Source organism: Heloderma suspectum, chromosome 2 (assembly GCF_057233095.1).
Source record: "Heloderma suspectum isolate Gila_16-S chromosome 2, 16-S_ref, whole genome shotgun sequence".
NCBI lineage: Eukaryota > Metazoa > Chordata > Lepidosauria > Squamata > Helodermatidae > Heloderma > Heloderma suspectum.
This window is the reverse complement of record NC_139459.1, coordinates 329,955,433-329,979,676: the sequence shown is the minus strand read 5'-3', so window position 1 is coordinate 329,979,676 and position 24,244 is coordinate 329,955,433. Positions and strand designations below refer to the sequence as shown.

General features: G+C 42.2%; 1 protein-coding gene across 1 annotated transcript in view; it reads right to left on the bottom strand.

The window, feature by feature from the left end:
* ADAMTS9 (ADAM metallopeptidase with thrombospondin type 1 motif 9) overlaps positions 1-24,244 on the bottom strand; it is a 164,665-nt gene that overhangs the window by 3,837 nt on the left and 136,584 nt on the right. The window contains exons 31-38 of the mRNA XM_084840466.1: positions 20,233-20,403; positions 14,077-14,271; positions 11,154-11,286; positions 7,684-7,778; positions 7,100-7,194; positions 6,865-6,998; positions 5,543-5,634; positions 4,156-4,260 (exon numbers count right to left, since the gene is read on the bottom strand). Coding sequence (XP_084696592.1) covers positions 4,156-4,260; positions 5,543-5,634; positions 6,865-6,998; positions 7,100-7,194; positions 7,684-7,778; positions 11,154-11,286; positions 14,077-14,271; positions 20,233-20,403 — 1,020 coding nt within the window. The remainder of the gene's footprint in view (positions 1-4,155; positions 4,261-5,542; positions 5,635-6,864; positions 6,999-7,099; positions 7,195-7,683; positions 7,779-11,153; positions 11,287-14,076; positions 14,272-20,232; positions 20,404-24,244) is intronic.

Here is a 24,244-nt window from a genome sequence, read left to right as displayed (position 1 = left end):
CAGACCTTTGTCGGCAAGGCGATGTCTCTGCTTCTTACTATGCTGTCTAGGTTTGCTATAGCTTTCCTCCCAAGGAGCAAGCATCTTTTAATTTCATGGCTGCAGTCACCGTCTGCGGTGATCTTGGAGCCCAAATAAATAAAATCTGTCACTGCTTCCATTTCTTCCCCTTCCATATGTCAGGAAGTGATGGGGCCAGATGCCATGATCTTCGTTTTTGTAATGTTGAGTTTCAAACCAGCTTTTGCACACTCCTCTTTCACCCTCAACAAGAGGCTCTTTAGATCCTCTTCGCTTTCTGCCATTAGGGTGGTATCATCTGTGTATCTGAGGTTGTTGATAATTCTCCCGGCAATCTTAATTCCTACCTGTGATTCATCCAACCCGGCGTTTCTCATGATGTACTCTGCAGATAAGTTAAATAAGCAGGGTGACAATATGCAGCCTTGTGGTAGTCCTTTCCCAATTTTGAACCAATCGGTTGTTCCATGTCTGGTTCTTACTATTGCTTCTTGACCCTCGTACAGGTTTCTCAGGAGACAGGTAAGGTGGTCTGGTTCCCCCATCTCTTTCAGAATTTGCCAGAGTTTGTTGTGATCCACACAATCAAAGGCTTTAGCATAGTCAATGAAGCAGAAATAGACGTTTTTCTGGAATTCTCTTGCTTTCTCCATGATCCAGCAAAAGTTGGCGATTTGATCTCTAGTTCCTCTGCCTCTTCGAAACCCAGCTTATACTTCCGGTAGTTCTCGGTTCGCATACTGCTGAAGCCTAGCCTGTAGGATTTTGAGCATCACCTTGCTGGCATGTGAAATGAGCGCAATTGTACGGTAGTTTGAACACTCTTTGGCATTGCTCTTCTTTGGAATTGGAATGTAAACTGAACTTTTCCAGTCTTGTGGCCACTGTTGAGTGTTCCAAATTTGTTGGCATATTGAGTGCAGCACTTTAACAGCATCATCTTTTAGGATTTTAAATAGCTCAGCTGGAATACGGTCATCTCCGCTAGCTTTGTTGTTAGTAATGCTTCCTAAGGCCCACTTGACTTCACTCTCTAGGATGTCCGGCTCAAGTTCAGTGACCGCACTATCATGGCTATCAGGGACATTCAGATATTTCCTGTATAGTTCTTCTGTGTATTCTTGCCACCTCTTCTTAATCTCATCTGCTTCTGTTAGGTCCCTGCCTTCTTTGTCCTTGATCATGCCAGTCTTTGCACAAAACGTTCCCTTGAGATCTCCGATTTTCTTGAAGAGATCTCTAGTCTTTCCCATTCTATTGGTTTCCTCGATTTCTTTGCATTGTTCATTTAAGAAGGCCTTCTTGTCTCTCCTTGCTATTCTCTGGAACTCTGTATTCATTGGTACCAGGTACTCTATGGATTTTATGTATTTACTTATTTATTTTAAGGATTTTTACCACACTCTTCGGCCTGTGTGTGCTTACTCAACCTCCCTGATTATCCATGAGTGGTTTTGGGTAAGTGACAGCCCCTCATCCTAGCCTAAGCCAGTAGGTGTTGTAAAGATAAATTATTCTTTATGATTATTGCATTTTATATGCTGAAAGGTCCTATAGAAGTACTAACATATAACTAATCTATTTCGGCTTAAATTGAAGAACGTAGGGAAAACCACTAAACCATTCAGGTATGACCTAAATCATATCCCTTATGAATTTACAGTGGAGGTGACAAATAGATTTCAGGGATTAGACCTGATAGACAGAGTGCCTGAGGAACTATTGACGGAGGTCCGTAACATTGTTCAGGAGGCAGCAACGAAATCCATCCCAAAGAAAAAGAAATGCAAGAAAGCCAAGTGGCTGTCTGATGAGGCTTTACAAATAGCTGAGGAAAGAAGGGAAGCGAAAAGCAAGGGAGAAAGGGGAAGATATATCCAACTGAATGCAGAGTTCCAGAGAATAGCAAGGAGAGACAAGAAGGCCTTCTTAAATGAGCAATGCAACGAAATCGAGGAAAACAACAGAATGGGAAAGACTAGAGATCTCTTCAAGAAAATCGGAGATCTCAAGGGAACGTTTGTGCAAAGACGGGCATGATAAAGGACAAAGAAGGCAGGGACCTAACAGATGCAGATGAGATTCAGAAGAGGTGGAAAGAATACACAGAAGAACTATACAGGAAAGATCTTAATGTCCCCGATAGCCCGATAGCCATGCGCCTTAGGAAGCATTACTAACAACAAAGCTAGCGGAGATGACAGTATTCCAGCTGAGCTATTTAAAATCCTAACAGATGATGCTGTTAAAGTGCTGCATTCAATATGCCAACAAATTTGGAACACTCAACAATGGCCGCAAGACTGGAAAAGGTCAGTTTACATTCCAGTTCCAAAGAAGGGCAATGCCAAAGAGTGTTCAAACTACCGCACAATTGCGCTCATTTCACATGCCAGCAAGGTGATGCTCAAAATCCTACAAGCTAGGCTTCAGCAGTATGCGAACCGAGAACTACCAGAAGTACAAGCTGGGTTTCGAAGAGGCAGAGGAACTAGAGATCAAATCGCCAACATTCTCTGGATCATGGAGAAAGCAAGAGAATTCCAGAAAAACGTCTATTTCTGCTTCATTGACTACGCTAAAGCCTTGGATTGTGTGGATCACAACAAACTGTGGCAAATTCTTAAAGTGATGGGAGTACCAGACCACCTTACCTGTCTCCTGAGAAACCTGTATGAGGGTCAAAAAGCAACAGTAAAAACCAGACATGGAACAACCGAGTGGTTCAAAATTGGGAAAGGAGTATGACAAGGCTGCATATTGTCACCCTGCTTATTTAACTTATATGCAGAGTACATCATGAGAAATGCCGGGTTGGATGAATCAGAGGTCGGAATTAAGATTGCTGGGAGAATTATCAACAACCTCCGATATGCAGACGATACCACCCTAATGGCAGAAAGCGAAGAGGATCTAAAGAGCCTCTTGTTGAGGGTGAAAGAGGAGAGTGCAAAAGCTGGTTTGAAACTCAACATTAAGAAAACTAAAATCATGGCATGTGGCCCCATCACTTCCTGGCATATAGAAGGGGAAGAAATGGAAGCAGTGACAGATTTTACTTTCTTGGGCTCCAAGATCACCGCAGACGGTGACTGTAGCCATGAAATTAAAAGACGCTTGCTCCTTGGGAGGAAAGCTATGGCCAACCTAGACAGCATAGTAAGAAGCAGAGACATCACCTTGCCGACAAAGGTCCATCTAATCAAAGCTATGGTTTTCCCAGTAGTAATGTATGGCTGTGAGAGCTGGACTATAAGGAAGGCTGAGCGCCGAAGAATTGATGCTTTCGAACTGTGGTGCTGGAGAAGACTCTGACGAGTCCCCTGGACTGCAGGGAGGTCAAATCAGTCCATCCTAAAGGAAATCAACCCTGAGTGCTCACTGGAAGGACAGATACTGAAGCTGAAGCTCAAATATTTTGGCCACCTAATGCGAAGAGAAAACTCCCTGGAAAAGACCCTGATGCTGGGAAAGACTGAAGGCAAAAGGAGAAGGGGACAGCAGAGGATGAGATGGCTAGATAGCATCACGGATGCAATGAATATGAACTTGAGCACGCTCCGGGAGAGAGCGCAGGACAGGAAGGCCTGGCGTGCTATGGTCCATGGGGTCACGAAGAGTCGGACACGACTGAACGACTGAACAACAACAAATAATGGCCTCACGGTGCTCCTGCATATATTGTACCTGGATACATGGAGAATAAGGGTGTGGGGAGACAGAGTTTAAGCTCAAGAACCATAGGCCCTGGAAAGTAATCTCCTTAGTATTTTATTATGCTCAGTAGCACTGTTAGAGCAGGCTCCCAACTGCATACTTCCTGAGGACTCAGACAACTAATTAAAGAAGTGTCTGCACCACTGTGCTCAGTGTTTTTAGCTTCACGGTTAAGCAGACCCACTAATTAATTGCAATAATACAGATCAAGTTGAATTTATTCCAATCTGTGTCTCCGAATCCACCAATCAGAGAGCATGCTTTGCAGTTCTTATGCTTTACATTAGATTTCAAGAGTTTATTTTGATTCACCACCCCCTTCTAATATTTACCAGACAGAAGAAGCTACATTGCAGTTAGATGTGGCAGGTTAACAGGTATAATGCTACATTTGGATTGAACATAAGTTTTCCTTACTGGTGATTTTATAATTTCGGAAACAGCATAATTCCCTTGGGAAAGCCATTTTGATGTTTGTGTTACCAACAGGCCAGTTCCAGAGAGGTTGATGCTAAAGCGACCCTTTGAAAACAAAAGGAAAAGGACATGCATTAGAGAATATAATTTTTCAGAAATGACTGCTAAATAACAAAACACCGGCTCAAAAAAAGGGGCAAAAATAGAGAAGAAAACTAATTCTGAAGGCTATTATTCTCTACTGCTGCAACACCCCCCCCCCCCAACAACAAGCCACAGTGTCATTATTCTAACAAGATCTCCCCGGCAATCTTTTCAATTGTTCCAAGCCCTCATAGCGATTAGCACATACTGTACAAATCACAGCAGGAGTGAGATTAAGCATTTCTTCTCCTTTGCAGCTTTCTGGGGAAAGGCTGCTTTCCATTTGGCTGCCAGATGAGGGCATTCTCACCCTTTCCGAATAATCTCTGGTGGTGGTGCACAATGTTCTGTGGGTGCTCAAGTGAAAGCCAAACAGCTCTTTCCCACATTTGACTAACAGAAAATATTCTTTTCTTTCTCTCTTCTTAACTTGGATGGGGCAGTTATATCTTTTATTTTGTGAGATGTGTCACACTTTTGTTTGTTAAACAGAACTCCAAGCATGCTATTTTTCTTTCATAGCTTATGGGCCATTTATGCAATGCTCTCTAACTTTAAAAAGTACCTTGGAAACACAAATATACCTAAAACACTTAGGACTAATGGACCACAAAGACTACTTGCTCCCACACAAACTTATCCAGCCCTTAGATTTTCTTTGGAAGCCTTACTCTGTGTCCCTCCATCATCTGAGACAAGGCATTTCACTGATGGCCAGAGATCCGGCTTTCTGTGGTGGTGCCCCATAATTGGAATTCCTTCCCCAGGGAGGCTTACCTGACACTAACTTTGTGATCTGGGTGAAGACAATTTTATTTGCCCAGGCTTTTTAGTCATTGTTGTTGATACTATTATATGTTTTACCCTGCTGACTCTGGGTTTATGTGGTTTAGATAACTACTCTTTTTAATGCTCTGCTGTTTCATAAAACTATGTTAGATTAGTGTTATTTTAATTCTTTTAATTGCTAGCTGCCCTGAGAAGCCTTCAGGATTGAAGGGTGGGACATAAATATATCAAATAAACAGATAAATGAAAAAGTGTTTTAAAGTACATTTAATGATTGTCACAATATTGTTTTTGAAACAGAATGAATGTATCATACCAACAAAAGGAAGTGTTATACCAGGAAACGCAGAATATGACAGCAGTTGGAGTGTGACTGCTTGATCAAGAGAAATTCATATAATGCTGGAATGAAACAAATGGATCCATGGTTTGAGGAATATTATTGTTGAGATACCTGTGGGCACTTGGCTGCACTGTAGCAATCCCCAGCAGTGGCAAAAGGAACAGGTCGTCCATCAAGTGTCTGTGCAAACTGTAAATCAGTTGCTGTGAAAAATATTTGGTAAGAACCAGAGAGACAAAGGGAATGGAACAGCGGGAAAAGGGGACAGAAAAGAAAAAACAAACACACAAATGTATTATTTGGCCCTTATTTAATGTAGTACACCTGGCTTTATACATTAATCTTGTGAATCCACCGGGATTCTCCCTGAATAATAATGCTGACAATTAAATGTGCAACTCAGCATCCATTTAAACATGTGTGCACTGTGCATATTAAAACTGAGGAATTATTCTGGGTGAAATCATTTTTCTTTAAAGACAGAGAGGCACCTAAATATGCAGGGTCCCCAACTTTTTAACCATAATTTTATATGGAGGAAACATGCTCAGGACCATGGAATGGGTATTTCTGCTACCCCAGGTATCTCTCGTATTTTTCCTTGCATTTTGCATTTATTTTAATTTTATTTAAAATTACTTTTAGGCCGCCTTTAAGGGTAAAACCTTCCCATGTTTTGTATCATGTTTTGTATCATGTTTGATACAAAATCATGTTAGGATTGTCTAAGGACTGGAGCAGATCGTTGAATTCAGAAGTAGTTCTCCTTAAGTTGTTTTTGGCATGGCGTTAAAGGGCTTTGGATCGGGACACACAGTCTGTAAAGAGCCACAACCTAATTCTCTTTGGTCTAATTCAAACGTCATGTCCACCCTTCAGGAGCTTTTCAGTAGGAGCTGTCTCTAGGCCTAACTCCAGCTGAAATTTAAAAAATAAGCTATGACATTGCTCATAAAGTGTGACATTAGCCAAGTACTGCTACTGCATACCCTCTATGCTTTTCAGGGGGGCTTGGATGTCTGGGGATACCACAGACTGAGAATCTATCCTGCCACTGGACAAAACAGGGGTCACATGTGAAGCAGAATTTGCAGGGCAATGTTTATGATTCTAATTTTGTGTTTGAGTTCAGCTGAAGAAGGGGTGGGAGGAACCTCCCTGAAGACGCAACAAGCTGAATGTGCAGCAGGGTGAAAAAATTTAGAGCAAAAGGAAGCAAACAGGCATCGTTTTTCTTGTTTGGACTGAACTAAAGAGAAACACAGTACTGCGGGGTTTTAAACAATATCACTGTTCAAGTGTAGTGCAGCATAAACTTTTAACCCAAGCAATCCAAGGACAATACTTGTTAGCTCGGCCTAGTATTAACTTAATAATTGCGCCCCTAGCCACCGCAGAAAACATTCTGATGATAAAGTCTTGTTGTTACTCACTTATTATTTGCATAGCGTTCAGGTCCAGCCTTACTTTGCTGAAGGAGGAAAACCCAGCTGCTGTGTAATCTTTCCTACACTGGCAATCTTCTCTTCTGCTTCCATTATATGGACATTCAGTCGGGTTATGTAATCTGAATCAAAAGAAAGCCCTTTTTCTACTCATAACAAGAAATATAACACCAGGAACAGAAAACAGAGTAACATCAAATGTGGAGTGGTTGAGTGTTCTTACCTGTAGCTGTACACTTCCGAGAAATTCTCCGCATCGCCATTTACCAGAGTCACGTATTCTTTCGGTCTGTCAGATTCCATGCCAGCACAATATATCTGAGAGAAATTGGCCATAATTTTATCATACATCTAATACGAACTGCTATAAGCATAATTAGGAAATCAAAAGAGGGAAAATACAAAGGCAGAAGTCACAAGAGAACAGAATCAGTTATGACTTAGAATTTTAGAAAAACAAAATTCATGCAGCGCAAATGTATCTCACGGTGCATGCACATAATTAAAACTCAAGGATTAGTCACACACACACACACACACACACACATCTTGAAATTTCTTCTCAAATGTCTAAAAATCAGAGGCTGAACCAGAGTTCTACTGACAATGATGCTGAATGTGCAATGCCCTATTTGCAATGCACTGAAGACAGAATCCCAATGCTGTAAGCAAGAAAGTTCTGGCAGAGATTTTGTGGAAATGCATAGTGGATAGGCAGTATCCAAAGTTATCTGACTCTCAAGGTTTCATGCTGCCCTGGAATTCTATGAAGTTCACAAAAAAGATACAGTGGTGGCTGAAACACACCTTTAAGAGCCTTCCTTTAACCTTCAGGTAATATTCTCCATCTTCAGTGATGACTTTGAGCCTTTTTACTTCTTTGCAGCTTGTTGGTAATTCACCTAAAATAAAGAAATGTGGGGAACTAAGCAGCAAAGCAATTAATGGGCAACGTATTTTTTAAATAAAAAATGTCAAAATGCAAACTCCTACCAGCTTACTGGTCCAATAAATAAAGAATTTCATATGTTCTAAGTATCTAAAATCTACAAACTCCTTGATTGACTAGGGTGGATAATGAAAGTCTATTAAGGGGTTGGGAAACAGCTACAGCAGAGTCATCAAAAAAATGCACAGCAGGAGGTAAGATTTGGTTCTAAGACTCAACACCAGACATCCAATGAGTAAATAATGCCACTAAACTTGAGTTGAACTTAATATCCACCTAGTTTGTCTACTTCAGGTTGCTCTTCATCTTAGCTAATATAATTACTATTTTTGTTTTGCACCAACAACATTCATTATTTAACAAGGATTCCGAAAAAAATCAGGTTGACTTAGAGATGGAAAAATGTTTCACCATTTTTGTGGAGTATTATATATTTGGAGACTATTGTAGTTCCAAATATCCCTTCTTTTGTTAGGATACTGGGATTTCCCACCATGATACCTTGGTGCTGGAAAATTACTATATATATAGTAATGCCACTTTTCTGCCATGGATTTTAAGATGGCATACATGGTGGTGTTCCGATCAGGTACTGATTAGACCCAGACCTGCTTAGCTTCAGCAGGTGGCTGCCACATGTGACTTATGGCCATGCTCTGGAACCCAAATGTGTTCACTTGCTAACTGGCACATTCACTCCTATTCTGAGTGTCCCTTCTGAGACTGCCTTTACAGTGTGGAAGTTGTTATAGGGTATCCCCTTGACATACTACAAAGGTACTGCCAGAAGCATCAGACCACCTCAGAGAAGGCCACATGTGGGTCCTTCCCAAACCAGCATTGGCCCAGTTCCTGGGAGATATGATGCTAGTGTGGATGGAAGCTCTGCTGTAGACTCCTCCAATGTGACTTCTGGCATTATGTTCATAGTGCAGGAAGAAGCTGAATTACAGTGCCCCTCAGTATAAAATGTTAGAAGAGGCCTTGCATGCTGTCTAGAATAGTTATGGAAAATCAGTGTTCCCTATTGTATAGGACCCGTTACAGAGGAGCTTCAGATGTGCTGGCTCTCTGACACATGTACTGTGCACCATGGATTTAACTGGCATCACCCTGGCACTTTGGCTCAAGCATCTATGTTTGTCCTGGAAGACACAGCCTGAAAAGCTGCTAGAAACAACGTTAAAGCTCTGAAATTGCCGTAGAGGCTCAGGAGCCATAGAATATACATGTTTCTTCGTGATTAGAAGGAGTTGTTCCATGTAACCAAGAAAACATGCAAATGCCAGCCTGACTGCCATGCCCCTACCCAGCCAACTAACCGACAAAGGTACCCTTGCATTAGCCAATCAAAAGCCCTGGCGGGGAAAATGGCCCAATCCTGAAACATCTCCATCTCTACTACAGGTTGGCAAGGTCAAGTACTACCTGAACATCCTTGATGACACCTTTGCCTCCATTCAGTCTCCCAGCTAGTGCCACACGTACTAGTTGTGCCGGCATATCATTGGATATATCATCCTCCAGTGCTTTCAGCACAACATAGCGTTCAATAGTGCCTAAGCGGCTTGAGGCTCTTGCCCCATTTTTGAACTGGAATGAAAGCTGAGAGAACTGAGGGTAGTCTGTGTCCACAACATGTTTCTAACTTTTTGGCAACCTACCAGGAAGTGAAGTCCTTTGGGTTCCCTTTTCTCTGAAGTCATATAATTATAGCTGCTGCTCCTCTATTCTTTTCCTTTCCTCTTGAGTCTATCAATTTCCATGCCTGCAGCCCACTATTGCCACTGCACCAAGCTTCATGGGTTGCATAGCCTTCCAATCCCCTGCTCTGCCATGCCATTTCCATAGTGCCACCTTCCCTGCCCCCATCCCTGCTTTAATTTGGCAAATGCTGGTTTTCGAAATCTTGGTCTTTTTTTAACCTTTTCTAGTCGATCCTATTTGAACCAGTATGCTGGCCCACATGCTGTGGGTGGGTATACCAAAGATGCCATTTTTATCTTCTATAATGAGTGGATTCTGAAAACAAAAATCTATAAAAATCAAAGTCTATGTGCCTTTGGACTTTAATGAGTGTTTGAGCTAATTTTCCCATTTTAGAAGTTGCTATTCCCCATTTTGGTAAGAATGTAGTGCATAATGGCAGGGGCTTCTTTTCCAGGAGCTGCCAGAGGAAGTGAGGCAGGTGGCTGCCAGGAAGAGGGCCTTTTCCACTGTGGCACCCTGGCTGTGGAATGGGCTCCCTAGAGAGGTTCACCCGGCATCTATGTTGTACTCCCTTCAGCACTAGGTGTAGACCTTTTTATTTTCCCAGGATTTTAGCATCCCAGTCTTTTAGCTCTGCTGTTTTAAATCTGTATTTTAAATTCCTGCATTGCTGCTAGGTTTTATTCTGGTTGTATTTTTATATTGTAGTTTTAAGCTTTCATATTTTATATTGTTTTATGCTGTACCTTGTGGTTTTAATTTATGTGAACCGCCCAAAGAGCTTTGGCTATTGGACAGTATAGAAATTAAATAAATAAATAAGTCAACTGTGTGTGCACCACACTGCTGGCTAAAAGCCCCTTTAGACTTGTGCTAGTCGTAATTAGTGCTGTGCCGAATCCTGCTTCCTGTTTTTGGGAACTTCTTCTCTCCCTGAAAAAGAGGCATTGTTTTTTCTGCCTCTTTCAGAGGGAGAGGGAGAATTTCGGATAATTTTTGTTCCTCCCCCCATGAAACAAATTGAAATTTTGGCACAGCGCTAGTTGTTATGCAGGTATACATGAATGTTCACATGAGCGTGTGAATGAGGAAACACTGCTACAGGCTTGTGACAGTGCTAGTGACTAGTAATATGCCTCCTAGTAGAGTCTGAGTAGACTAGTAATAAGCCTCCTAGCAGAGTCCTAGTAGACTAGTAATATGCCTCCTACTTTCCTATGCCTGCATCATTTTGTGACCTTTAATGTGTTTGTTTCATTCTTTTTAATGTTTTTTGAGAAGTTGAACTGCCTTCTGATGTACCACTCAAGCAGAGAGGCACTCATGCAGCTTTTTGCGGGGGCCGGAATGATGAACACCAGGAAGTCTCTCCTTTACCTTCAGCAACAGCCTGATATTTTGTGAAAGTTCAGCTTTTAAAAATTATTCTGTTCTCTGAAAACTGTGTCCTCCCTTTGCCAGCACAAGACAAGCTCCCAATTAAAAGATAAGCAAGCAACAGCAGCACCTAATGAGAATATACATCTATCCCCCTACAAAAGGCTTCATGGCATCCATTCAATGAGACTGGATCAGTAATACTGACAGTATAGTTTAAGTTCCAAAAACCATCCCTTACAGTCACGACTATTGTGGCAGGCCCTTCTTTCTTCGGGTTTCAAATTGTCAAGGCACAAGGTGCTTGCTTGGTCACTGTTTGTAAGGCACTGAACTGACCGGTGCATTATCCCAATTCCACAACTCACCGAACACTGGAAAACAAAGGAAACCAAGTTCAGCTCCATTGCTGAGATTTAAAACTTCTGAGAAAGAAAGGGGGGGGGGAGTTATCACACTTACAAAAACAAAACTTACTAGAAATAATTGGCAAGGAGGGTATGGCCCCACCAGTATTCACTATTTGCATTTATCATTTTTGTTTGTCCTTCTTGAATTCCAAACTGCTTTTTGTGCATATCCTCTACAACAATATGAAGAGAAGGATGCTATTTTACACACACACACACACACACACACACCCCAACTACGTACATAGATAGATGTGTGCCCATTATGGCATAATAGTAAAGGAATAAGAAGGGGATGTGGGAGAGGAGTGTTTTTCAAGCAGTATGCTGACACTCCTACTCAGTGCTAAAAGCAGCACATAACCATATAATAACTATAACTCTTGTGTGTATATTTCCTAATGATTTACTGGCTGGCTGGCATATTGCTGCAGCTGCGAGAGCTGGACCATAAGGAAGGCTGAGCGAAGGAAGATAGATGCTTTTGAACTGTGGTGCTGGAGGAAAATTCTGAGAGTGCCTTGGACTGCAAGAAGATCAAACCAGTCCATACACCAGGAAATAAAGCCAGACTGCTCACTTGAGAGAATGATATTAAAGGCAAAACTGAAGTACTTTGGCCACATAATGAGAAGACAGGATACCCTGGAGAAGATGCTGCTGCTAGGGAAAGTGGAAGGCCAAAGGAAGAGGGGCCGACCAAGGGCAAGATGGATGGATGATATTCTGGAGGTGACGGACTCGACCTTGGGGGAGCTGGGGGTGGCAACGGCCGACAGAAAGCTTGGGGGAGCTGGGGGTGGCGTGGGCTGGTCCATGAAGTCACGAAGAGTCGGAAGTGACTGACCGAATAAACAACAACAACTTATTCTTACATGCAGCAATGCCCCATTTGAAAGAAGGGAATGTTGAAGGAAAGCTAGTAGCTCTTCAAAGTCCCATTGATCTTCCTGCAACTCAGGAATCCAGAAGTAACCGGCATAAAAAGGCCTGGACAATTGAGGACAGGCAGCAGGATAAGCTGTGGACAGCACCAGCTGTTTGCAATATGTTTGGGAAACAATTTGCAAAATAGCAAACAAACCCAGCTGGTGCACACAATCCCCAAATTCTGACTAAACGTCTGTAGGATTGAGGTGCTAGGTAACACTTCCCTGTGCAGCATCAACATTAATGAGAGAATACACTGCCCTTAATTTAAAATGTCTCTGCAGTGGGCTTTGCTAGCTTAGAGCATAGGCAACTTTACAGAGGTACGATAGGAGACTTGGACCGGTTTCCATGCTATCGTGGCCACCAGTCCCCTGATATTTCCAAACGCATCAGGTGCTCCCAATAGGTGATGGGAGCAGGGCAGCTTTTGTTACTGGTTGGACTAAAAATATAACAAAGAAATAAGTAATCCATAACATCCAACACAACTCCTGGCACCACAGTGTGCCCTGCAGCCCATTTCACTATCATCTACCCTGTCCCCAACACACCAGCTGTATCAACCTGTCCAAGTCTTCAGCAGTTAACCTACCAAGCAGGTGCCGGAGGTCTCTCAGTGAGAGACCTCCAGCAGTTGGAACACAGGAAGCTGATTTATATGGAGTCAGACCGTTGGTCTAGCCCAGTATTGTTGACGCTGACTGGCAGCAGCTCTCCAGGGCTCCGGGCAGGAATTTTTCCAGCCCTAACTAGAGATGCCAGGGATTGAGCTGGGGACCTTCTGAATGCAACACACGTGCTCCACCAGCAAGCCCACCTGCTATTTGCCTCTCGACTCCCAGGTGATCGATGCTGAAGCACTAGGAGTCAGGTAACCCCATCTTGCTCTGATGAAAATCTCCCATCATTCTGAAGCCCACAAATCTGAAGGTCACCTCTGGATCTAAGGCAGTAATAATTACCGAAAGGAAAGAATGGTCTCGACAAGCCAAGCATCACCATGGCTGGCTGTTTCACTTGTTCAATGCAGAGGACTAACATTTTTCTCCATCAGCAAAGACAACAAAAGCTATGCACAATGAAAAGTGTGAAGCAAGGTGAAAATCCATCTTACACATTTGAAACTCACTCAGACTCTGTCACAAAAGCTCTTTTCTAAAGTTCATGTGGGTTGGATTTTATTTTTGTATCCAAGCAATACAAATAATTGGTCACAGCAAGATTAGATCCTTCTGAACTCCAAACAAATGCTAGAGGCTTCCTGATCGTGAAGGGTTAGTGTTAAAAGGAAAGATTTGTATGTGACCCTGTAAGTGGAATTTGGGGTTTTCAGTAGCAAAATTCCATAGCTCCTAGCAACGAAGGACCACACAACAAGACCACTTTGAACATATTTTGGTCAACTCTAGTTTGTTTAGTGTTGTCCTGCACAACCTTTTGCGTCATTTAGTTCTTCAACTACACTGCTTCTTATGGGCGGGGAAGAAGAATTACTGGCAAAGAGAGAACACCTGGGTGAGGAAAGGAGCACCTCTCTGTAGACAGACCTGTATCCAGAGCAATACAGAGCTATCTATGAAAGAGAGATGGAAGAGGGCATGGTGTGGTGGTATGTAAAGTTTTGAGTTCCTTTAGGGTCAAGTTTGGGATTAGAGAAAACAGAGTAAAATTAGATGTGCAGGATTGTGGAGGGCTAAGTGTGATTCCTCCCAACCCCGTTCCTTTTCCCCATTTCAATTTACCTATTCCAAGTCCTTCGGATAGAGGGGGCTACACATCAAAATGAATCATGAATAATAATAAAAAATATTAGAAACATACACTTCCCCAATTTCCAACTCTCCACGATGCCAAAACTGGGCACTCGCCTAGATAGCATGACTGCACATTTGGTGGCTGTGTGCCTGGACAGTTGACTGTGTTCTGATAACCATACTCATAATGATCCTTCCCTGTGTAAATTTCACTGCAGGAGACCAGCCTTTGCTTGTAGCCTTTTCCACACGTCACAGAGCACTAGTGGGGAGGGGAAAAAAAAAAAGCATTTTGGTAATGTAGAAGATGCTCAAAGTAACCTTTTGACAAGGAGAGAATGACTTCCACCCCTCATTCTTCTATCATCTACCAGCCAAACGGCCTGTGAAACTCCGTGAGCAGTGTGGGTGTATTGCAGCCTGACACAACCTGGGCATCTCCAGATGTTTTGACTTACAACTCCCTTAATTCCTGAAGGAAAGGCAATGCATTGTCAGCCAATTGCCCTCCCCTTCTTCCTCCAAATCAAAATTTCTAGTATTCTGTTTCTTTGACACAGTCTGAAAACAAAATGTTGAGAACTAGTTACTATATACTGAGATAGATCATATTAATTTCAGGAGGATGAATGAAAGAAGTGCAGCTTTTACATTTGGTAAACAATAACTATTAAAAGTAAGGATGGACAAATGAGTTTATTTCTGGTCAATGTAACTTTTGCATGTGTTCGTCTGTATATCTGTTGCATCTCATTTCCGCATCAATTTGTGAATTTTTAAAAATCTGCAGGAAAATTGCATTTCAACACCTATTTTCTATGCATTTCTAAATGGACTTTATCTAAAATTTCACATTTTAAAATGCATTTTTATTTTAAGAAATTGAGCCGAGAGCTACATTGGAACATTTGGGAAGTGTGAAAACTGGTGGATAACTAAACTCCAGTATGCATATCTAGGAGGCACTGATAAGGTCAGTTCATATTAACATTTTCACAGACTGAATTTCTCAAGCATCCTAAGTAAAACTACTTTGTTCAAGAGGCCTCAGTCCAGATGTTGCACTACCATATATTTTGTATCTTTCCCCCCTCCCTTGAAAATGGGTTTGAGGATCAAATAGGTGTTTGAACTTCAAACGGGGAATTATATTGTAAATGTGCACATCTGCAATTCTGATATGTCTTCAAGGAGTGTTTTCCATCAATTCTGGCTCCGTGAAAACAGGTACAGGTGTTGGGCTGGTATATCAAACTTGAAATACAGAGTTGTCTTCAATGTGTGTACCAAATGTCATTCTAATATTTCAGTGGTGAAGGCAGTTACCATCATGCAAACAAATGGAATGCTGAATGTATCAAAGGCTGCATTTGACTTGCCCAAAGTGGGCATGCGGATTGAAAATAAAACATTCAGGCAGTTACAGAATACCACACTGAGTAGATTGCCTGCACATTTTCAGAAACGTCTCTCCACAATCATGGCAACTGGAAACTTGGGCATAATCCAACCATGGTTAACATCATGTTGCTTTTTTTTGAAGGAATTTGAAACTCTGAAAGAGTCATAGAATGTATCATATTTTTCTTTATCACGGAAGACTAATAGCCCTGACAGCATTCAGTGCAGTTATACCCTACAAATATGCACTCCCACTGCTTTCACATGATAAAGGAAAAACTATGATGTGCTGCCATCTAAGAGGGTACATTCCCCCACACTCCAATTGTGAGGAATATATTACAAGTTACTGCTGGATCAGATATCCTGTGATTTCCCTGTAGCATAAAGTCAGGGAGTATATGGGCCACAGACCATAATCTGAAAACAAGCCTTCCCAGAAAATGCTTCCAAGGGATGTCAAACCAAAATAAAACAAAGTGCTTGCAAAAAAAAGCAGCTGAAGATTTCCCTGGGATATAAAAAAGAAAAGGTGATTTCCCTAAATACACATTTTCCTCTTTCAGCACTAATGGCTAGGAATAGCTTGAGTTGTATCTGTGGAAACACCCAGTTTCATGTGGATGGCAATGTCTCATGGAAGCATTATTGTGCTTGCAGGATTGAACTTCAGTGGCTTAAAGAAAAGATATTTGCTTTAATGCCATTTGAGAGAGGGTGCCATTTCTGGTAAAGAGCCAAAAAGCAGAAGGAGGGTACATATAATGGCCAAGAAACAATATCTCTGTTTGCCACCTTACCCTGTTCCTGCTTTTCAGCAAACCTTGTGTCTTATTCTATAATCTTTCCCATTTATTCCTTTTCTTCTGTCACTACATTCCTTGCCCCGCCTCAGAATTTGCAACTAGAGTAATGTAGGAAATTAGAGAATAATTTGCAAAATACACCTGCTTTGAGTAATTTCTACTTGCAATTCTGGCAGCATTATTTAGATTAGTAGTGCAGAAATATAACCAGCTGCCCCTTCTCCCCATTAAGGCACATCACAGCTCTCCCAGTATTCCAGATTTGGGACAAAAGGAAAGCCAATGAACCTATACAAATGTAGAATGGTCAACTGGATTGTCTCAACCCACTTTTTTGCACCATATAACTGCATGCATTTTCTTTTTATGATTCAGCTCCATTCTCCTCTTTAATTTTCCCTTTTCTGCTATGTCAGCAATAGTACTCTCATTTCCCTCTGCAGCTCTTCCAGGTGTGAAATGCTCCTTCACATGATGCAGAAAGAACAGGCCAGGATCAGTCTGTTCCCCTCTTTGCTTAGCTCTGGAGACAATGGGAAGCTGCTGATTTCTCTTGACAGGCATGCTCAGTGTTGTGGGGCAGAACTGCCAGCTCAAATTTGTTCAAAACATATGACTCCGACCCTCATATTTATGAGAACAAATGGTTATTTTTAGTTATCGGCTAGTTTCTTGGTCTTTTCCTTCCAATCCAAGTTCTTATTGATTTTTCGTTTTCATTTCTACAGAACTGGACCAATTATGGGCATATATATTGAGTACAAAATATATGAAGTTCATTGCAATGTAACCCTCCCGCTGTCGATCCCGACCTGCATGGACATGTGGCTAAATTAGAGCGGCAACTGCTCTGTTAACACTAAGTACAATGCAGATCCATCAAGAAAAATGGAAAAGGAAGAAAGGAGGTGGGGGGGAAGAAGCAAAGAAGGAAGGGAAGATGTGATATAGATGGGGGCAACGAGGCTACCAAGCTGCCATTTTATTTTTCTAAGGCTGCACTGAACTTCTGCAGACTTTGGGTGCTTCTTGAGTCCTTGCTGTTGTGAACAAATACTTTTGGGCAGCAGCCAACAAATAAGCTCCCCATGCTTGTTATAGTGACCAAGAATTTAATTCAGACGAGCAGCCAGAAGAAGCAATGTGTCTTACCCTTTTGTTTTCGTTTTTGAATGGCCAGTATTTTCTCTTCTAAGCAGTTAAAGCTCACTGCGATAACAGGCTCCTGCTGCATCTTATCTTTAATAATTTCCCAAGCACCCCTTCCTTCCTGACTGAACAGGAGAAGGCAGCAGCAATTTCAAATCTTCCTATTACTTCCCTCAGTTTGTTTAGTGCCTGCTTCCAATGGTGCTGCCAGATTTGAAGAGGCCCTGGGAAAGATGCCCCCTGGGGGGTCCCCTCTGCACAGCCACCTCTCCTCCCACCCCAGCATCCTTGGCCACTTCCCCCCACACTTTAGGAGGAAAAATGGGGGGAAATGAAATAAAAAGGGACCTGGTAAGGGAGGAGGGGAGAGAACAAATGGGTCTCATTTTCCTATGTTTTAACAGAAGAAAGAAACCTGTTTCTTCCTTCCTCACACTGCTTATCACACAGTAGGAAGGAAATGAACTAGTCCCTTTTCTTTCTTTTTTTGGAAACTGTTTACAAAGGTTGTCAGATACGTTGTTTTCAGCCTGCAGCCAGAATACCTGAACATCTCTGTAAGTTTTGAAAGAAGGGGACCTTTTGTTCCCTTTCTGCACTGCCACTGGTTGTTGTCCCCCAAATAACCTTACCAGGTAGCAGTGCAGTGGCGCTGGCAGTGGTAGCAGAAGTAAAAGTTGCTGCTATGCCTTTCTTTTTACAAACTTTTTATAGGACAGGTGTACTGGCCGCTGCAGAGCAGAGCTCCTGCCAGTCATGCCTGCCGTCTTCATTTCCCAGAGCGCCTCTGGACAACCACTTTGTAAAAAGAGGGCCTGCTCTATAAAAAGAAAAAAAGAAAGACATTCTGGCTGCCACCATGGAGACAACACTGCGATTTGCCCCCCCCCTCCCGGCCCATCGAGCCTGTGCCCCATAGTCTAGACCTAGAGGCGCCAGCTTGCTTCCTTCCTCTGCTTCTCTGCTTCCACAGAGTCCTCCCACATTCCCCAGCTCCGCCTGCAAGGCGTGGAAGTTACAGAGCTGTGAGAAAGGGAGTATTTTAATTGTGCAGAGCAGCTGGATTTGGGAGTTCAGAAAACCAGGGCTGGGAGTTTTGTCTGTGTGATTTTTAAAAGAGGGGGTGTGTTCTCTACTTGTGACTCGCTTACCAGGGAAGTGGGGGGCAATGTTCAGTTTTCAGAACAAAACCTGCAAGGGAGTTAGGCTTATGGGGAACAATGCCATCTCTGCTGTTAGCCCTTCTTCTGCATTCTGAGGGATGGGCAGGCTGCTGCTTGCGGATGGAAAGGGAAAGGTACTCTGCATGTGTTCAAAGCCATTTTTATTTTTATTGCTGTCAAGCCCAGATATGAACTGTGGACCCCTGCTTTTGGGCTACTAATCAATGAGATTCTAGCATAATGTGTATTTCGTTTCTTAGTTTTGTATGTTTTCTTGATTGACTGACATTCAGTCAATCAGATGCTGGTACACCTTTTTACCTTTTGAGGAGGCTAGAGGCACACGGTACTTGAAGGAAGCCTAGAAATGCACTCAAGAAATGTTACTCAGGTTTCTGCAAAGGCTTCTTGGGTGTGATGCTGTTTTTTGAACATAATCTCATCCTTCACAGCCAGGAAGCCAAGTATTTTCAGCCAAACATGTGTATCTGGTGGGATCTGTGACTCCCACTTCCTAACAAGGCAGGGTGCAGATGCTAGCTTGAATCAAATTAGAAGAGAGTAAAAGTACTGCCAGGCAATAAAGGACAGGATCTGCAGCTCTGTTCCCAGTTCAAGATATCTGACCTGTAATTAATACTATGTACAGTGTCTATAATCTTGTAAATGACAACCAAAGTCTAGCTATACTCTTCCTCTTTCACTCAACAAGAGACTATTGAGAACAATTAAGAACTCTGAAATCTTATCTGCACAATAGGGTTGCCCTAACCACCTGCTGCACCTTCCAATCTTGCTTTGATTCTGTTTCAGTCCAGGGCAGCTTTTAAAAAGAAAAATATACAAGGAAGTTGGGAGATAATATTGTGATAGATGAGTCACTCCCAAATGGCTTTGTTTCTAATCCTCATAATTGTGGAGAAAAATATTAACCCATTAAGGCTACCTAGGTGTGGATTGGACCTTCTATAAATTTCCTTGTTCTTCATGCTCAGTGTCAGTTCCAGGATTGGGGGGGACTGTCTTGGACAAGGTGCTTTCTCTTGAGTGGGCCCAACACTTTCTCGACACTGTCACTGTTGCCCTTTCCACACAGTCCTCCTCCTCCTATCATGAGCTAACGGCCCAGTGAGAGAGTGCAAGGCAAGTGGAAGACGCTACTTTATGCTCAGCATGTGTGCATGCTCAGAGAAGACAGGTGGATAGGCGGAGACGGCAAGAGGAGGATCAGCAGGAGGCTCATACAGAGGGATGGAGCACGTACAGAGGGACTGGCAGAGGGCCTCATGCAGTGCTGTGGCAGATGCCCAACAACGCCAACCCCGATGCCAGCCCTGTCTGTGCTCCACTGCAACGTTAAGACTGATGGTGTTTTTTTTATAACGTCACCCATATGTGAATGGCAAGAGCAACGGCTGCCCCACAATTGTGGAACTCCCTCCTCTCATGAGCTGGCTGGCAGTATATCCTAACAGATCCTTTTATGTACTTCTTTCTCTATTTCCCCCAATTCATACTTTCCCACCCAGGGGCCCAGTTTTTAACAAACAAATCAACCAACAGAAAAGTTATTTTACAGGGTCCCACAGATTAGCTCTTAGAGAAAATTATGGAGCTGCTTGATTTGCATACTTTATTCTTGGAATTCTGAGTGGATGACATTGATGATAGTGCAAAACCCCTTTTTCTTCCCCCTGGACATACCTCTGACCAGTCCCCTGTAATCCAAATATATTCGCATGGTGGCAAGTTGCAGGTCTCAACATCAGGTGGCCTCTTGCTTGGATCACAGTGAGGACTGTCAGCTTCTTGCGTATTTTGGTCCATGCAGATCACTTTGCGGTATCTGGACCCTTTGCCACATGTTTTGGTGCACTGTCAAAAGAGAGATCAAAGAGAGAGAGAGGTTAGTGGCCGTGCAGCAGCACTGATACAGTTAAGGGAGGCAAGGAAGGCGTAGATGAGCGTACAGGTGTTGCCCACCTGAGAGATTCCTCTCTTCTTCTTTTAGGAGGGGGCGTGGGGTTGGTAAGGCTTTCAATTATTTCTTATTTATCTGCCTAAGTGCTGGAGTTGGGGCAGAGGCTTAGAACGGAAGTGGGGTCAGTGACAACATCTTTGCGTGAGAGCCTAAATTGCAGCATACATTTACCCAGTATGCATGTACTTCATAGCACCCTTCCTAATCTGGTGCACTTCAGATGTTTTGGACCAGAACTTCCAGTACTCCTAACCTGCTGGCTGGGGCTGATGGGAGTTTAATTTATTAATTTATTATATCAAAAAAGCCATGAAGGTGGTGCACAGTGATAAAAAATAAAAAAAAAAGCCTTGCAACAATAAAATCAAGAACAGTAAAAACAGTAAAACATTTTTTTAAAAAAATCCCTACACATTTTAAAAGGCTAAATTGAAAAGATGCGTCTTTACACCCTATCTAAAGGCCAAAAGAATGGGGGCCAATCATAGTAAATTGTAGTACAATAATCCTTTAGCTTCTGAAGTATTTCCCAGATTGAGGATTTGTTGTCCACAGACTGAATGCAGGGCAGAAAGATTATAAGCAGATGAGATAGCAGGATAGTATTTTCGTTCAGTTCATTCATTCATCAGATCTTGGATCTCTTTTTTAGCATTAGATTGCAGGTGATGTTTTAAAGTTTAAAACAATACATTTTAAACCATTAAGTTATGGATTTATTTTTGTTGCCACTCGCCTCAAGCTCTTCTGAGGAAAAGTGAGATTTAAATGTGTTAAATAAAATAAGTAAATACAATAAATATTGGCTTGCTGAATGTGCTTTTATTTTGGAAGATACTCTCCTATTCCATATTCTCATAGCCCCCAAAAACCTAATGCACGCTGCTTATTAGAGCAGGGGTGGGTAGGCTTCAGGTTTGCAAAATCTACTTTTTTTTTTTTAACTAGGATCCTGAGATTTATTTTATTTATTTATTAACCTTTATAAACTTCCTTATCTGCTAAAAAGCCATCAAGGTGGTATACAACAATTTAAAACAATAAAAATAAGAACATTAAAACAATAAAACATTAAAACTATACATTTCTAAAGGCTAAATTGAAAAGATGTATCTTTACACCCTTTCTAAAGGCCAAGAGAATGGGGGCCAATCGTAGTTCTTGGGGAAGCGTATTCCACAGTTTGGGGGCAACCCAAGAGAAAGCCCTTTTCCGTGTGCCCAACAAACAGGCCCCTACGAGTACTGGTGCCCTCAAAAGGGCCTCTCTTGCAGATCTTAATACTTGGGCAGGTTCAAAGTGATGTTTAATGTTTTGGACTTATAATGTTTTGGACTTCATACGGAACGCCTATTAAAATGGCACCAGGTTGGAGAAGGCCGCTTATATGGATGCTGCCCATAATGATTACTGTATGACTTCATACAAATGCACAGTCTCATGTCTTTCATTCTCCTGCCAAGCTTTACAGCACTCAGGTCCAGGAAGTATGGAATGAGCATACTAAGCAAAGGAAGGCAGAGACAAAATAAAGTTCTGGGGATGAGGGAGAGTGAAAGGAAGACAGAAGCAGCCCTACGAAAGAGAAATATTGCCTGTGATATATGGCTTGCAAAGGTTCTGCTGAATCAATTGCAGGAAAAAATGCTCTTACGTTTCATGGCATGCTGCAATTTTATTTATTTAAAAATGTCTTCAAGGTATTTTAGAATCCAAGTCTTCAAGGCATTTTAGAATTAAAAGAAAATATTCCACATTAAAAATACAGCCACCAAAGTAAGAACAATATTCACAACCAGCATTGTAAAAGTGACAACTGATGTGATGTGCATTGTATTTGCATTCTGTTGGAGCCAGCCTGCTTCATGCATCATGTATGTCTAAGGTTCTTTTAAGTGTAACATCGAACACTGTGGACTGCATGCTCAATGGCAAGCATGAGTTTGCTGTTGTGTGAAGCAAGCCAATTCTTGGGATAACATATTTCTTAAGCGCACTTTGAGAAAAATTAGGGGAATTTCCAAGCAAACAGTATGCTCTGCTCCAGATTATTATCTGCTGCTACTAAACAGCATAAAGTAGAAGAACATGATTTTGTGCATGTTATTAGTGTTGCTGCTGCTGCTGCTGAAAATATTGGGCAAAGGGATCAATGGTGAACCAGCAAGGCATTTCTTGTCACTTGTGCTTGGTAACAGTGATCATCACGGAGACAGTTTGCCTGGGCATAGTATGAGAACTCACAGTATCGCTAATCAAGGCTAGGAAAAGTAGGCACCTGCAGTTAAATGTTTTCATAAGCTGAGATTCTCAAATGTGAGGTGGGCCTCCCTCAGGAGATGTGACACTTTCTAGGGGAGGTGTAAAATGCTCTCTGAGCTCCAATTCCCCCTTCCTGTGCCATTTCAGGGCAGCCTACTTCCCCTTTCAAGGATATTAGGATTCAACTGTGACTGGCAGGAAAAGTTAAAATCAAAACTTTATCAGATTCATTTCAATATTTAAATAGTGCAATTACCTCGCATACAATTGGTTGAAAAGAGTAATTTGTTAAAATGTTTTCTTCCTAAAGACAAAGATGTAATATTCAAACAAGTCAAATGCTTCCTATCTGTACTACAGCCATATTTACCCAACTTAAGTAGGTTAAACTTGTTTAACTCACTTAGCCTCCCCAGAACTTTCCAACTATCACTAGATTATGCTATAATTTGATACCCTGTAATCATTACTAAGTATGTAATTACTGCGAGCTGTACAATACAATCTTACCCATGTATTCTGTACTAAATTAACTGTCAGAATCAAATCTGTAACAGGTTTCTTGAGGGACTGCTGACTCTAAGGAAAATGCAAGCCTAAGAGATTTCCTCTGACTCTAAGGGCTTCTTTCACAATTGATGCCAAAACGACGTCTTTAGCTTTAGTTTGGAATGCAGTATAGAAAATTGGAAGAAAGTAGCACATGATTAGTCAATGTGCCTTTTGATTTAAAGATGAAGGAACTACAACAACTGATTGAAGCATCAATTAATGAATATGACATAAGATTATTTAAGAGAGGCTTCTTGACTATACTATGTAGGGTGCAAAGTCCATGACCAAGGTAGATTGTAGGGATGTATTTAATGGCGGTTTATGGGCCTGGTGTCAGCACCCAACATGGTGGTGCAAATGCTGGGGCCCTGGAAGGTCTACTGGGGCTGATGCTGGCATTCCTTTGTTCATATATACACATGTCTGTCTGTCTGTCTATCTACACACACACACATTTTAGGGCCAAGTGCAGTGATAAGAAAAGCACTGGTGAAGCACCTGCAGCTGCCACCATCTTAATTTCTCCAGAAAGCTTCTGGCCCCTGACGTATACTCCACAGATGCATTGTGGGAAGCTGCTGCAACCACTTCATCCAGTGCTTTTCCTATCTGCACTAGCAGCACATTGCCTCCAGTCCCCGCTGCTGCCTACAGTGCCGCTTCCCACTCCTCCGTGCCTGGACATGTTCGCAGCGGGAGGCCCACAAGGTGCCACTGAAGGAGGGGGGTGGGGAGAAGGCATCTTGCCAAGGCCTCCCTCAAATCTGTGAAATCCCTGGCTTTTTACCAGTGGAATTCACAAACATGACCATCTGGTGGAAATACTGAGTCACCATTACCTCAGGAAATGTGTCCTCCCATACATGCCCTGCTCCCACTGGGTACTTAAAATCTTCTGATGCAGTCCTGCTCCAACTT